General features: G+C 42.3%; 1 protein-coding gene across 3 annotated transcripts in view; it reads right to left on the bottom strand.

Moving 5' to 3' along the window:
• Cfap54 (cilia and flagella associated protein 54) overlaps positions 1–15,462 on the bottom strand; it is a 301,539-nt gene that overhangs the window by 79,596 nt on the left and 206,481 nt on the right. For 2 of the 3 annotated variants that reach the window (XM_052165291.1, XM_052165294.1), the window contains 4 exons: positions 14,209–14,314; positions 13,018–13,111; positions 9,173–9,271; positions 7,303–7,444 (listed from right to left, as the gene is read on the bottom strand). In XM_052165291.1, coding sequence (XP_052021251.1) covers positions 7,303–7,444; positions 9,173–9,271; positions 13,018–13,111; positions 14,209–14,314 — 441 coding nt within the window. The remainder of the gene's footprint in view (positions 1–7,302; positions 7,445–9,172; positions 9,272–13,017; positions 13,112–14,208; positions 14,315–15,462) is intronic. The other variant, XM_052165292.1, reaches the window with a different exon arrangement.

Below are 15,462 nucleotides of genomic sequence, written 5' to 3'. Positions count from 1 at the left end.
AGCAGATATTGCCTCTCTCATAAACACTCTGCTTCTTTCTTTTCAAATTTAAATTAAAAGGAGGTTTTGAGAATTTCCTACATGAGTAGTAATAAATTATTTTTACAAACATTATACATAATCAATATCAGTGAATTTGTGCCTGTGCCAGGCTGGCTTATAGGACAACGTCTCATCTCCAAGTGTGCTTGGCTAGTCTCTGAATATGACTTTTTATACCGAGAAAATTATGAAGATAAATATTATGTTTTCAGAATTCCCGAGCTCTGGAAACTGAAGGCAGAGAAAAAGATTAAAGGCCTCTCCAGCAAGTATGAACTCCAGCAGAGCTGGTGTGTGTCCCACACTTAAGCCACACAGAGAAATCCAGTGTTGCAGACAAACTCCCAATTCTACAGCTTTCTCTTTAAAATAAAATGACTCTCTGAGGTGGCCTATTCATTTCTAGATACTTAGCTTCTCATTTGTTTCTTTAGCTTCCTGCTCCCATTAGCATCATTATAAACCCCAAACAAGTTTCTGCTGTTTGAATGAGCCAGGGGTTCTGACTGCACAACAGTTAACAGGTGTGCAGGATCTCTGATGGGCAACAGGAAGCACAGCACAGAAGATGACCATCACCCTCTCATCTCAATGCTCAGAACCTGCCAACACATGAAACAATGTGGCAAAGGAAAACTATGCTGGCTAGATTGAATTATGGCTCTCTCCAACTGTTCTAGAGACAGGAAGGCTACCCTGGGTTATCTAGACTGCCCAGTGTTACCATAGGCTCCTGGCAGATGGAAACACAAGGCAGAGGAATGAGGAATGGCATCGGGGTGGTTTAGAGATGCTGGCTTGGAAGGTGGATGAAGGACAGGAACGCCAAGGAACTTGGATGGCCTCTAGCAGAGACACTCCCCTGGGGCTCCTGAGGGCAGTGATCCCCATGACATGAACCAGGGGATGGGTGCTCATTTTGGGTATCTCGCTCCCAATACTCATGATAAAATCTTGTTCTGTGAAGCCTGTGTTAGGGCAGGAATGGTGGTTGATGCGAGGCCAGCAGTGACTGCTCCTGAGGAAAACTAGCAACCAAGTCAAAGAGAAGAGAGACGCCAAGCTTCTCTCATATCCTTGAGTCTTTCTCTAGTGAGAAAAAAAAGTGTGCCTTACCTCATTTGTAAAGATATTATCAAAACATTTAGTTAAAAGAAAAGATTCTCTACATATATGACTAGACTGTGGTCCTCAATGTCACAAAGGGAAGTTAAGACCAGATACATTTTATTCGTTGTATAAAATCTTTTTTCTAACTAAAAGGTCACGTTTTCCCCTCTTTATGATCCACACGTTAAACTGTTGAGATAGCTATGTTCTAAAACTGCCTGCAAGAGGACTAGGGTGGTGCCCCACCTCTGCCTTATGTCCTATGGAGTGTCTTCTTCTCAGGTCTAACGTGGTGCTTAAAAATACTGCCTACAGAGCTTGGCAGACGAGGGACTGGACGAGTAGAGGTAGATGGCGAAGTTTTATTTCTTCAGTGTCTTACCTCATTTGTAAAGATGTGTGCTACTGATGCTCTCTCTCCCTGTTTTTTCCTAGAGGTTAAATAACCTGTTGTTATCAGCTGGTAGGTCCAGCCTTCACGCTTCCTGCTGTTGTCAGCCCTTGGCTGTGGGGACCCTATGAAGGGCACTTGACTCTTTTCTCCAAGTCTCTCACAGGCACATCGTCCTGTCTGTCTTCAGGAAGATGGCACCTGCTGCTGTCTCCCAGGTGGCAGCTTGCTCTTTGCTTTCCAATGTAACTCCGTCTAGCATAATAGTTACTGCCTTAAAAACTGGTAGTGTTGACAGTTGGCTCGTACCCATGGCACTGTCTCTTCTCAGCATGACTTCACATGTATGTATTTATGTATGTATGGGAGCGCATATGGATGCTCACAGGGACATATCTGAGTACCCATATGTGAAAGACAAAGACTGATGTTAGACATCTTCCTCGGTCACTGGCCATCTCATCTGCAGAGACAGAGTTTCTTGTTGAACTCAGAGCTTCCTGATTTGGCTATAGTTCCCTCCAAAGTACTGGGATTACAATAGGCACCCAGTGTTTCGGTGGGTATTGTGGACCCACTTGATGGGACTCACACTTGTAAACCAATCTCTTTAACCACTAAGACATCTCCCCAGCCCCTTCTCAGACTTAGGTGATCAATGAGATAGTTCTTTTTTTTCTTTTTCTTTTTCTTTTTTTTTTAATTCGATATAATTTTTTATTTACATTTCAAATGATTTCCCCTTTTCTAGCCCCCCACTCCCCGAAAGTCCCGTAAGTCCCCTTCTCTTCCCCTGTCTTCCCACCCACCCCTTCCCACTTCCCCGTTCTGGTTTTGCCAAATACTGTTTCACTGAGTCTTTCCAGAACCAGGGGCCACTCCTCCTTTCTTCTTGTACCTCATTTGATGTGTGGATTATGTTTTGGGTATTCCAGTTTTCTAGGTTAATATCCACTTATTAGTGAGTGCATACCATGATTCACCTTTTGAGTCTGGGTTACCTCACTTAGTATGATGTTCTCTAGCTCCATCCATTTGCCTAAGAATTTCATGAATTCATTGTTTCTAATGGCTGAATAGTACTCCATTGTGTAGATATACCACATTTTTTGCATCCACTCTTCTGTTGAGGGATACCTGGGTTCTTTCCAGCATCTGGCAATTATAAATAGGGCTGCTATGAACATAGTAGAGCATGTATCCTTATTACATGGTGGTGAATCCTCTGGGTATATGCCCAGGAGTGGTATAGCAGGATCTTCTGGAAGTGAGGTGCCCAGTTTTCGGAGGAACCGCCAGACTGATTTCCAGAGTGGTTGTACCAATTTGCAACCCCACCAGCAGTGGAGGAGTGTAATGAGATAGTTCTTTAGTGAAATCTCTGGACCTTTGTAGACACTGCTTCACTGTAACTGGCTCTCAACAAGCCTCAGTAATTGATTCTATGATACTCTCAAGAGATAAAGCACGTGGATGAATAGATGGATGGATGGATGGGTGGATGAATGTACACATACACAAACACACAAACACACACACACACATACACACACACACACACACACCTCCACTATTCTAGCACAGCTATTTCTGTCTGTCCCATAGGGAAATGATGTAACTGTTTGGGATTTGAGTACAAAATTCATCGTTCCATTTCCCGGCTACTCATTGTGCGTTGGAGGAATAAGAGACTGAGATCATTGTAGAGAAATAGAGTCCATCTCTGAACCTAGACCCAGTGAGGAAGGGAAGGACAAGTTCTGTTTCTTCAGGCTGGAAGATGAGCTGTGTCTCAGGAGGCAAACCACATCTTACAGCATCAACAGTATTCTCAGCTCTGCTCTGTAGGTCTCTGTGATCTTTGTTCATCACCATGGCCTGCTTTGCAGCTTCCTGTATCTTATGTGTATCTAGCTGTGAGAGGCTTCATCTGTAACCACTAATCCCAAGTGGCACTTTTAATTTAAAGTGTCTTATGGGATTTAATAATTTTTTTTTATCCCTGCTGAATTAACATTAAGGCCACAAGAAAAATCAAGGCTAGAAGTCTATGTATATTTGAAAGCTGCAATGTTTGCAGCTAATACATATTTTCACACTGAATCTAAACATAGTCCCACCTTGTAATGGCCATCACTTTGGGGTCTGTAAGACAGCGTGCAGAATATTTGGCAAATGGAACCAAGCATTCTGCTGGATTTTTTTTTCTTTTTTAGTGTCCTATGAATGCCTCTGTGATTTCTATCTGGTTCTGGCAAGGAACTCTGGAGTCCATCTTCCACTGGTGACTGTTTCTATCAATACAGTTCAGGTCTTGAATTGCTTTGTCAAGAACATTGGAGTCTCCTTCTGTCTGGTGCTCATTTGCACCTGTCCTATAAGTCACTATTCTAAGGAGAAAATAATGCTCCCAGTGACTCATACACCATCCTGATTGTCCCCTCCTTTCCACAAGAAGAGATCCATTTAGCTTCCGGTACATTAATCCTGATTCCAGTAATGGCTTTGCAAAATATGGGTTTGTATTTTTCCAATGTGTGTGCCTTTTCTCACTGAACAGAAGCTCACGGAAGAGAAGACTCGCCTCCTGACTGTGTTTGTTCCATGCGTCCTCTCTGATGGACAGGCATCTAGTACAGGACTTGGGGTATAGCTCAGGGTTAGAACACATACTTGGCAAGCTTAAGACTCGATTCCATCAACAGCACAGCAAAGGAGTGGGAAGGAAGTGGAGAGGAGCAAAGAAATATCTGGTACTGCGCTGTGTACACAAAACGAATGTTGCTCATCAACTCATGTGTGGATGAATACTAATATTGTTTAAAGCTAGATTCGTGAGTTTTTTTCTGGATGCTAATTTATGCTAATGAGAAGGAAATCAAACAAGTTTTATTTGTTGTTGTTGAGCAATTTTTTTCCCCTTTAGCAAGTCATTTTAATATGAACTTCATGGCCATCTGTGTATTTGTGGAAATCAGGTGGGAATTCAGAACTTCCTTCTAACCCAAATACCGAAGCGAGCAGAGACATCAGCATGCATTAATTATCAGCCTGCCAGAAAAAGACTGGAGGGCAAGATTAATATTCTTTATGCAAGGTAAAATGGAAAACAGATTCGACTTTACAACCGGGCAATTTCATAGTTAAAATTGTACAGAAGTGTTAATAGTTTTGTGTCTTAGTCAGGGTTTCTATTCCTGCACAAAACATCAGGACCAAGAAGCAAGTTGCTGGGAGAAAGGGTTTATTCAGTTTACATTTCCACACTGCTGTTCATCACCAAAGGAAGTCAGGACTGGAACTCAAGCAGGTCAGGAAGCAAGAGCTGATGCAGAGGCCATGGAGGGATGTTTCCTACTGGCTTGCTTCCCCTGGCTTACTCAGCCTGCTCGCTTATAGAACCCAAGACTACCAGCCCAGGGATGGCACCACTCACAATGGGCCCTCCTGCCTTGATCACTAATTGAGAAAATGCCCCACAGCTGGATCTCATGGAAGCATTTCCTCAAGGGAGGCTCCTTTCTCTGTGGTAACTCCAGCTTGTGTCAAGTTGACACCCAAAACCAGCTAGTACAATGTGAGCTAAGAAAGCTGTCCACATAGAACAGGAAGCCCAAAGCTAAAACGAAAATGGCTCACCCGGAGGGACTGACGTCAGTTGGTTTAGGGACAACCATCCTCCACTGTGTACCCATGGCTGACGTCATCAGCTGATCATGGCAACAGCTTTTCCCATCTTTCCACACAGATGCTCGCAGTACTTAGGTAAACCAGTGGTCCTCAACCTTCTAACACTGTGACCCTTGGATACAGTTTCTTATGTCATGATGATCCCCAAGCCATAAAGTTAATCCCTTATTATTTCATCACTGAAATTTTGCTAGTGTCATAAATGATAATATAAATATTTGATATACAGGATATCCAATATGCACCCCTCCTCTCCCCTCCCTTTCCCTCCCCTCCCCTCTTCTCCTTGACCCATGGGTTGAGAACTGCTGCTCTAGACACTGACTGTGCTTGGTGAGTGATAGTGTGAATGACCATCCAACAAACATTCACAGGCCTCTTGCGCCTTGTACAGGCAGAGCACATGTCCCTGCCTCCCTCCCTCTGAACAGTGCTGTGAGCAGTGGGATCAATTGGTGAGATAGGGCTTCAGCAAGCCTGTATGGTCTGACCACTGGCTCTTACTCCAGTATCTGCTGTGAGCAGAACATGCAGTGAGTAACCACGAGCTCTGCAATTGGGGCCCATAGCAGATGCTCCCAGAGCATGTGTCAGCCCCATCTGAGGCCCGAGGTACTGCAGCAGTGGAGGAGGGAAGATGGTAGGTGTAAGTCATCGAGTGACGCTCAGTCCATGACAACCCTTGTTATCCCTGAAAAGCGAAGGGCTAGTCTAAAGTTGACATGTTATGCAGAGTTAATGAGAACTTGATAGAAGAGAGGTAGCCATACTGGAAGCACAAGAAATGTGACCAGTTCCAGGTTTCTAGAGTGTCCTGTCCAGGGTCAGAGGCATTGTCTCTAGTGAACTCATCTGTTAAGACTCCAAGGAGAAGGGAGCACCAAGATGGAGGCGTGGGTCGTGACCCAGAAGGCAGAGGTAGCCAAAGTCTATCAGGCACGAAGGAGACACAGGTTTAAATATAAAGCCTTTGGTATAAGTAGGCTATCTAATTATTTGACCTCCGCCAAAGCTCTGTTACACCAGGAATGGCTTTGGCTATTGAGTCATCCAAAAGACACTTGGAGAGACTGATGTGAGCCATGAGGCCATCAGTGGGGGGTAGAGGTGGGCCTTCAGCAGAGGAAGCTGATCCCTGGGGCTATGAGAGGGCACCACAGTCACCCAGCTGGATTAAGGGGGAGTGGGGATTTTTTTCATCTTTGGCTCAATGTTCAGCTCACACCAAAACCAAAAAACAAACCAAAAAGCCCAGAGAAATGGGTCTTCCTGATCAGCAGCCCCTTGCTCTGAGGCACCCTTTCAGTGCTTACTTAGTACATGAGAAGCATTCAATAAATATTTATGACAAGTGGATGAACAAACACATAAATGAATATCAAATACGCTACTGCTCATCCGAGAGCCATATTATATAGTTCACTAACAAGAGAATCAATGATAGGTAAGTAAAAGCAATAAAAAACAAAACAAAACAAAACAAACAAACAAACAAACCAAAACCAGCAGTCAGCCTTAAGCTCTATTCACCTGGTATTCAGCAATTCACTTAACGGACTGAACGGCTGACACATACAAGTGATAGGATGCTCTATTGTGGATGATTGAAGACAGTGCAGGCCCTGCCATCAGGAAACTGACGAATGGACCTGCATACTGAAATACACACCCTCACACATACACACAAATGCAAAAATGCTAATAAAACCAAGTCGGTGAATGCTTTAGAGGGGAAGATCAAAGAAACTCCCTCAAACTAGAAAACGTTCCCTGAAGGCACGCCCTGGCCTGTGGGTAGATTAAGATAAACAGTATGAGGTCATATCATCCCCCACCCCCCAGAGCTCTGGTGTACAGCGGCCAGTTGAGTATCATGTACACTCAGGTAGAGAACTGAGTATACTCTATTGTGGTAACTGGCCCTAGGTAGGACTCTGGAAATCACCCCCAAACCATTATTATCTCCTCTAAGCAAAAGGAAAAAAAATTACAACAGTAAAATCTTCCAAGCTTGGCTTCCGTGGTACACAGAGAAAGTTCCCGTAAGTTCTGTAGGCATTCTCACATACCGAGTAAATAATCTGTATAGGACGAGAGAAGATCCACGGTGGCAAACTCTGGCGTGTTCGGCAGTGTGATGTTGTTGACTTTGTCAGCCCTGGCATTCTTCTTTCCTATCAGGAGGTTGAGCCCCAGCACAGATTCACTGACCTAGGATGAACATATTAGGATTCACATGTTTTGTGTTGGTAAAGGCTATGGATTGACTGTGTCCCTCCTAGTTATGTGCTGGGAGTCTAGTCCTCACTGTAGCACCAGGATGGCATGGGGAGCTTATTTAGAGGGATGATTAGGTCAAGAGAGCTCAGCCCTGAAGCATAGACTGAGGGAGGGGTCGCCAAACAGGCTCCTTCTAACAGGAGAAGCTGTCTTCCCATTTTACTTTTGTTCTTGCCCTACCATCTTCTGCCTTATGTTTGTAGAGCAAGAAGGCTTTCCCCAGGTGCCAGCCCCTGGATCTTATACCTACCAGTCTCAACAACAGTGAGTCGGTGAGTCAGTATGTCCATGTTTGACATGAACTACCCAGTATGGGCTGTTCTGTTACAGCAGCGCAATACATAGACAGTAAACATGAAGACATGAATTCACAAAATAATATTCAAGATACATTGTGTGGGGGTGGCGCTATTAGAGGGTGTAGCCTTGCTAGAGTAGGTGTGGCTTTGTTGAAGGATGTGTGTCACTAGGGATGGACTTTGAAGTCTCAGAAGTTCAAGCCAGGCCTATGACTCAGTCTTTTCCCGCTGCCTGATGATCCAGATGTAGAACTCTCAGCTCCTTCTCCAGCACCATGTCTGCCTGCATGCTACCATGCTTCCATCCTAACAATAATGGACTAAACCTCTGAATTGTAAGCCAGCCCCAATTAAATGTTTTTCTTTGTAAGACTTGCTGTGGTCACAAGTGTCTCTTCATAGCAATAGAACTCTTAACTAAGACACAAGGGAAGAAAAGAAATCACAGTATGAAAAAAAATATGATCCCTGACATGTAGAATATACATCATAAGAAAGCCAACTGGTTAGCTTTGACAATTTAATTAATGTATAAGTCACTTTAAATAGGCTACATCACACAGCTGTTACATGCATTTGCCAAAATGTCAAACAGGTACATGTGTACATCCAAAAATTCATTAAGGGAAAATGGAAAGGCTTGTGTCTGGTTACTTGTGATTATAAAGGCTACACAGGTAGAGAGACTATTTCTAAAGTCTCCAAACAGACATAGCAGATAGAATCTCGCCCAAATATAACTTCTCCTTTCCTTCAAGCAGATTCACTGTACTTCTAAGAAAGCCCATAGATGGGGAACACAGGCCAGACAACAGGGAGGATCAACAGTGGACAACACAAGACCACTGGGAGGGTCAATAATGGAGGACACAGGAAAACAGAGACAGTCAACAATGGAGGACAAAGGACAACAGAGACAGTCATTAATGGAGGACAAAAGGGAGTTTCAACAATGAAGGACACAGGACAACAGAGACAGTCATTAATGGAGGACACAGGACAACAGGGAGATTCAACAATGGAGGACACAGGACAACAGACACAGTCAACAGTGAAGGACACAGACAACAGGGAGAGTCAACAATGGAGGACACAGGATAACAGAGACAGTCAACAATGGAGGGCACAGGACAACAGACACAGTCAACAATGGAGGACACAGGACAACAAAGACAGTCAACAATGAAGGACACAGGACAACAGACACAGTCAACAATGGAGGACACAGGACAACAAAGACAGTCAACAATGGAGGACACAAGACAACAGACACAGTCAACAATGGAGGACACAGGACAACAAAGACAGTCAACAATGGAGGACATAGGACAAGAAGAAGGGTCAACATACACACTCTAACCTGTGCAGCAGCTCGTATTGCAATCCAGGCCAGTGAGCTGTACATCTCAAATCGAGTTGCTACTGGATCTTTAAAAGAACTATGCCTTCTGGGAAGAGGCTAAAATAATAAGTAGAAAGCATTTAGGATAAAGACTATTGCAGTGTTTCTTGACAAACCTCGTATCCCCAGACAACATGCTGGTGGAATAACACACAGCCATCAAGAAGTATTCTTGCCATGAAAAGATATTTCAAATATATCAGAAAGAAATCTATGCTACAAAACCGTATGCACATATCATCCTACATTTTAAAAGTGCACACATATTTCTGTACATACAAGCTGAAATTACACCATCTTAAAAGTGATTATATCTTCCCTAATTTTCTGTAATGAATTTATATGACTTAGGTAGTAAGTTAATAAAAATATCTTTTTAAGTGATGTCAAATTTCATCAAATTAATAGAGGTTGTTTAAACTAAATGTATTGGGCACAAAGAGACCAGGAATGGGAATACCCAAATTTGTTCTATTTTTCTGTTGGCTTGACAGAAGCTCTGATGACCACAAACTCAAGATTCTCTGGCCTCAGACTCCTCAGTGACTCAGTGGATTTTGATATTAGATTCTTGTAATGAAAAAGGCTAAAGGGATTTTCATAACTCCATAAAATAATAAAACATAAAACACAAATAGACAGTTTTTACCTTGAGTACATACCTCTACCTTTATCTACATATATGAATCCATACACATTCACATTTATACTCATATACACTCAATTTTTAAAGACAAGAAGCTTAATGCTACAAAAATGAACAGTAACTTATGCTTTTAATGATAACTGAAGTAAATAAATTTTAACTCAGGTTTTAAATTTTCAAGTAATTAGACTAGGTATGGCAGTACATGCCTTTAATCCCAGTAGAGGCAGAGGAAGGTGGATCTTTTCTGGTCTACAGAGCAAGTTCCAGGACAGTCAGGGCTATACAGTCAATGAAACCTTCTCTTGAAAAACAAAGAAGAATTAAGTAATACAAAAAGAATTTTAAAAGTTCTCACTGGGGAAAGAACACAATGGGCTTTCTTTTACAGATGGGGAGGTGTCAACATTTCACAGCCCATGGGACCAGGAAAGAATAAGAGAAAATCTGGAATGATTGGAGATGAATCCATAAAAGCATATTTACTTATAAAAGATGTGATCCTATATACAGAAAATCCTAGATTCACATATTTGTGCGTATGTGTACACACACATACACATGCTCTATTAAAATCAATGAACATGCGCAGTGAGGGCATGGGATATAAAACGTAATAATACATATGAATCAATTACATTTCTATAGAGATAATTTCTGTCCCTAAAGTCTTAATATAGTTATGATAAGCTGCCAAGAGATTACACTATAGGGTCAACAGAATTCCTCAAAAAACATCCAATTCATTTTTTTCTTTTGCACAAATTGAGTAGTAGACTGGAGAACGTGTGTGAAGATGTGAAGGTCTCCAAGCATGGAAATCATTCTGAAGATGAATGGTGGAGCTAGAGGGCATGTGCTCTGAGATCCGAAATCTTACCCAAAGCTATAGTAACAGAGAATGAAACACGCATAAAGGTAGACTCAGAGATCAATGGATTCTAAGGATCTTCAATACGCCACTGAAAACACAATCCATAAAAAAGAAAAAGGCTCATCCCCAAACTTCATAAAAATGAAAAACTCCCTTGTCTCTAAACACCGCAAGCCACCACTGGGAGGAAATACATGTAAATGGCACATCCAGTAAGATGTCTAGAATATGTATCCATGCCAAAGGAAAAAAGAAAGCTGCCCCAACTGATCTTTCTCTTTGAACTCCTTTCCCTGATTAACTGCTTGGGAAATTCCATTCCTCTTCCAACCCTGCTCATCTGTGAAGCCTTCTACCGTACTCCCAGGAAAGAGAGTCAGTTTGTTCCGTCTCCACCTTGGCATATTGTGTTCACGATCCTTATCAGGATATTATTCAGTTGTGTCTTTCCCTTGCTAGCCTCTGGCTCCCTGGGGAAAGTGAAGGACCCAGGTGGTACTTCATCAAACCCTTCAAAAATGTTTAGTTAGTAAATAAATAGGTAGATGCTCAAAAAAAAAAATGTTACTTAGATTTAACCAATAATTACTGGGTAATCTACTCCATATACAATACTTAACAGAGAATACCGACGTCATATTGAAGTTAGGTAATGTTAACAGTACTTAATACATCTTTCTCAGTATGGTATGTTCCTGGCCACACTAAAAGGCATAGATAGCCACCTCCATGTCAGAAGGTGGGAAAGCGAGGCTTCTGAAGTCACTCTGATACGCCAGGCTAAGATGCAAGCCTAAGACTGCGCTGCTTGACAATGGCTAAAGTTATAAATACTACTGCTTATTATGTTTTATATTTTATTTTCTTGTTTGGGTGGGGGGGCACTTAGATGCCACAGTGCACATGCGGCAATCACAAGACAACTTACTCTAATTGGTTCTTTCTTTCTGCCATGTGCACCCTGGGAATAAGGCTCAGCGACAAGTGTCTGTTACCAACTGACCCATCTCTGTGGCTCCAGCCCTGCCGCCTTTTAAGTTTTCTGTGTGTTGTTTCTATTGAAATAGATTTCAAATGTTGTATTTCAACAGCCCCAATATGCCTGAGTGAGTGTTTTTATTTGTTTTGGGCTATTTTCCATGCCTCTAGTAATTTTATAACTTGCTAAAATATTTATGTTATGTCAAGATATACAGATTTTATGGGATTATACTGCTTTTCCCCTTCAAATCCCACTTGACACTCATAATTGCAAGCATATCTCTTTAACAGGCCCAGAAAGCAATTTTATTCATGCGTTCGACTACTTTTCAGTGCTGCTCTCTGTGAAAACCAAACACTTGTTTTTCTCTAACTGGCAATAAACATTTTTCTCATACCACCAGAGCAACCTTTCCTAGGTTATAATCATTTTGATTTTTTTTAAATGGCACTACCCACCTAAGGCAGCTATCATCTAAGTAATTCAATTGACTAAATATATTTGCCCAGATGTTTTAAATCATGTTTATAACACCTCCGACATTAGAGACTTGAGCCAGTTGCAGTAGCTCATGCCTTTGCATTTGGGAGATTGAGGCAAGCAGAAGTCTGTGAGTTTGAGGCCAGCCTGGTCTACAAAGAGTGTCAAGACATCCAGGGCTACACAGAGAGGCCCTCCTTCAAAACAAACAAAAATTTAAATATAAATTCTGCCATACAACCACCTTCATTTAACATTCCAGCCACTGAAATAGTTTTTTCATCAGAAATTTCCCTGCAGGGTCCCTTCTCTTCCCCTCTTCCTCCCGTGTTCCCTTCTGACTTTTCGTGTCTGCTGCTGTAACGTCTCCCTCCACCAGCTCTGAGAAGAGGGACTACACTTGCCTTAACACTGATTTTTTTACCTTCTGGAAGAGAGTCTTGATCGACATAGGTACTTGATACATCTGTGAGGGATAATTAACCCTGCAGGTCATATTGGTTTCAAAATACCATCTGTCCATTTCCTGTATTCTCCTGAGCATCCCTAAGCACACATTGCCTTTGAGTATTTACATAACCAGCATTCTGGGTGCATCATTATAACAAACAGAAACACCTAAATGAAATCAATTTCCAGAGTTCTGCCTAGTGTCTCCGAAGAAGGCATCTGACAGCAAGTGTGCATAAGACTGCATAGTGCAGAGAGGCACTATGACGTGCTGAGTTAATGTCTTCAAGTCACACAGGAAAATGCCTTATTCTTTCAGAGTTACTGGAAACAACCAAAGGCAAACACCTTCTAATTCCTATAAATACAACTGTTACCTTGAGGGCTGTGGCTGAAACCTTCTTCTTTGGCTTCTTCAGATAGAAATACACCAGGGCAATTTCGAGGTAGGAATCCCTTATCAACCTAAAGAAATGATAGGACATTGGCCTCAGCCTCACTGTTCTCCTGTACAACCTCTTCACCTGTTTTGCCAATAGTGTCTGGGATAGTAGATGGGTAGTAGATGGCAGGTATGGGCCAACAAGTACTTTCCTAACCTATCATCTTTAGGCCAGTTAGTAGGATCTTCCTCCGCAAGGATAAGTGCTAGGAGAGTGCCCAGCATTCTTCCTGGTCTTATGCTAGCAACATCCTAGGCTATGACTGAAACAAAGCTGAGCAGAGACCTTTCTGGAAGATGCCAGCAAAGAGTCCCTAAAGAAGTCACAGTGAATGAAGCCATCCTTGAAAACCAGGCCTCTGCCTACTCTTCTATACTAATTAAAATGGAAAGAGACAGAGAACTCCTCAGAAGGCAGTAATAATACTCAGATCTATACATGAACCGTTAAGGTATCAGCTGAGGCCTCTTGTGTCAATGCTGATGTAACAACAGTGGCTTCCCCTCAATACTGAGGTGATTTCTATACAGAATTAAGTAGACTTATGGATGGCTACAGAGACTATATAAATAAATCCTTCTAAACTCTTTCACAGCCAAGGAAGGATCTTCTTGTTGTAAGCCAGTAGTCCAGAGGAAGTCCCTATAGCCTTGATATTGACAGGCAACCTGGGTCTAGGTGAGAACCAGTTAGCAGTCTAGAGTGCTGCTATGATAAATGGAAGGCATTCCATCTTATCATTGAGGCAGCCACTCAATGAACCTGCTGTCTGGCTGAATCTAAGAGCACAGCCCCGCCCTAACAAGATCGCTCATTCATTCCTTTCTTGAATCATCTGGGCATCACCACACAGAACTCAGACCACATAGGAACAGTTTGACAAGAATAAAGCAGGGCGGTGGTGGTGCACACTTGTAATCCTAGCACTCTGGGAGGCAGAGGCAGGCGGATTTCTGAGTTCGAGGCCAGCCTGGTCTACAGAGTGAGTTCCAGGACAGCCAGGGATATACAGAGAGAAACCCTGTCTCGAAAAAACCAAAATACAAAAAAAAAAAAAAAAACAAAAACAAAAACAAAAAAAACGAAACAAACAAACGAAAGGGAATGAAATGTCATTACACTGTGTTCTGATCATTCCTCAGGCTTATTTGAATAGCTTCGAAAAAACTCTCTACGTGTGCGATTGGAGATTTCTCGTCCATCAGTATTTGACGCTCTATTCTGCCTGAAAGTAGAGGGGAAAAAAAAAGAAAAAAACAGGTGTAAAGATGATTTCCCATATTTTGTTTATCATCGTTAATGGAAGAGCAGATATTTCATTCTGCAAACTGGAAGCTGGACTGTTGTCCTCTGCAGGTCTCGGCCACTTCCTGCGGAATGATAAGGTCAAGATGAAAGAGTTAGAGCATCCTTCCCTCCCCCTGAAGGGCCGGGATGCTTTCAATAAAGGCACCGTTGGACTCCCAGCATCGCTGGCCTCACAGCCTACTTCTTGATTCCTCTCCTCTAACGTCTTACCCTTGTCTAGTTCGCCGATACCAAAACCAGCTCAGCCGTATCCTTATCCTCATTGCAGCAGTGTTCACAACAAAGAGGTGGAGTAAACCAGAGCGCTCTGGGAAGCTCAGTGAATTCTTTTTAAAATGTGACATGTATATGCGTACATGAATAATATTATCCAGCATCAGAAGAAAGAATCACTACCATTTGCACCCATGAACCTGGGACACCATGCTAAGCAAAAGAAGCCAGGCACAGAAAGGCGAACACGGGAATGATGATCCTTATGTTAATACGTGAATCGGAGAAAGTTCCATCCTTGTAGAAGAAAGCAGAGTGCAGGTTCCTGGCATATGAGAAACAGGGAGGTGCCGGTAACACTTCAGTCAGGGTAGATGAGTTCTCTGGTCTACTGTATAGCTTCATGATTATAATTAGAGTGTGTCATATACTTTAAAAGTGCCGAGGAATTAGATTCTTAAATGTTCATGCAACAAAATGAAATGTTTTGGATAAGTTTAAATAACTAGACTTAATCGCCCCATACTGTATACAAATATTGCACTGTACTTAAATATACATTTTTTGCTAACTAAGAGCAAAGGTGTTAAGTTTTATATTGGGGGGGGGTTTGCAGTGAACCTAGGCTTTAATGGCTGAACCATCTTTCCAGCCTAGTTTTAAAGTTTTAAGAATGAACTTAATGAAGCCAGACAGTGGGAGTGCATGTCTTTATCCCCAGCACTTGGGAGGTAGAGGCAGGTGGATTTCTGAGTTTGAGGCCAGCCTGGTCTACAGAGTGAGTTCCAGGACAGCCAGGGCTACACAGAGAAACCTTGTCTTGAAAAACCAAAAAGAAAAAAGAAGAAAGAA

The sequence above is a fragment of the Apodemus sylvaticus genome, chromosome 20 (genome assembly GCF_947179515.1).
Source record: "Apodemus sylvaticus chromosome 20, mApoSyl1.1, whole genome shotgun sequence".
Lineage (NCBI taxonomy): Eukaryota > Metazoa > Chordata > Mammalia > Rodentia > Muridae > Apodemus > Apodemus sylvaticus.
The sequence above is the reverse complement of the archived record's forward strand: the minus strand, read 5'-3'. Positions and strand labels throughout refer to the sequence as shown.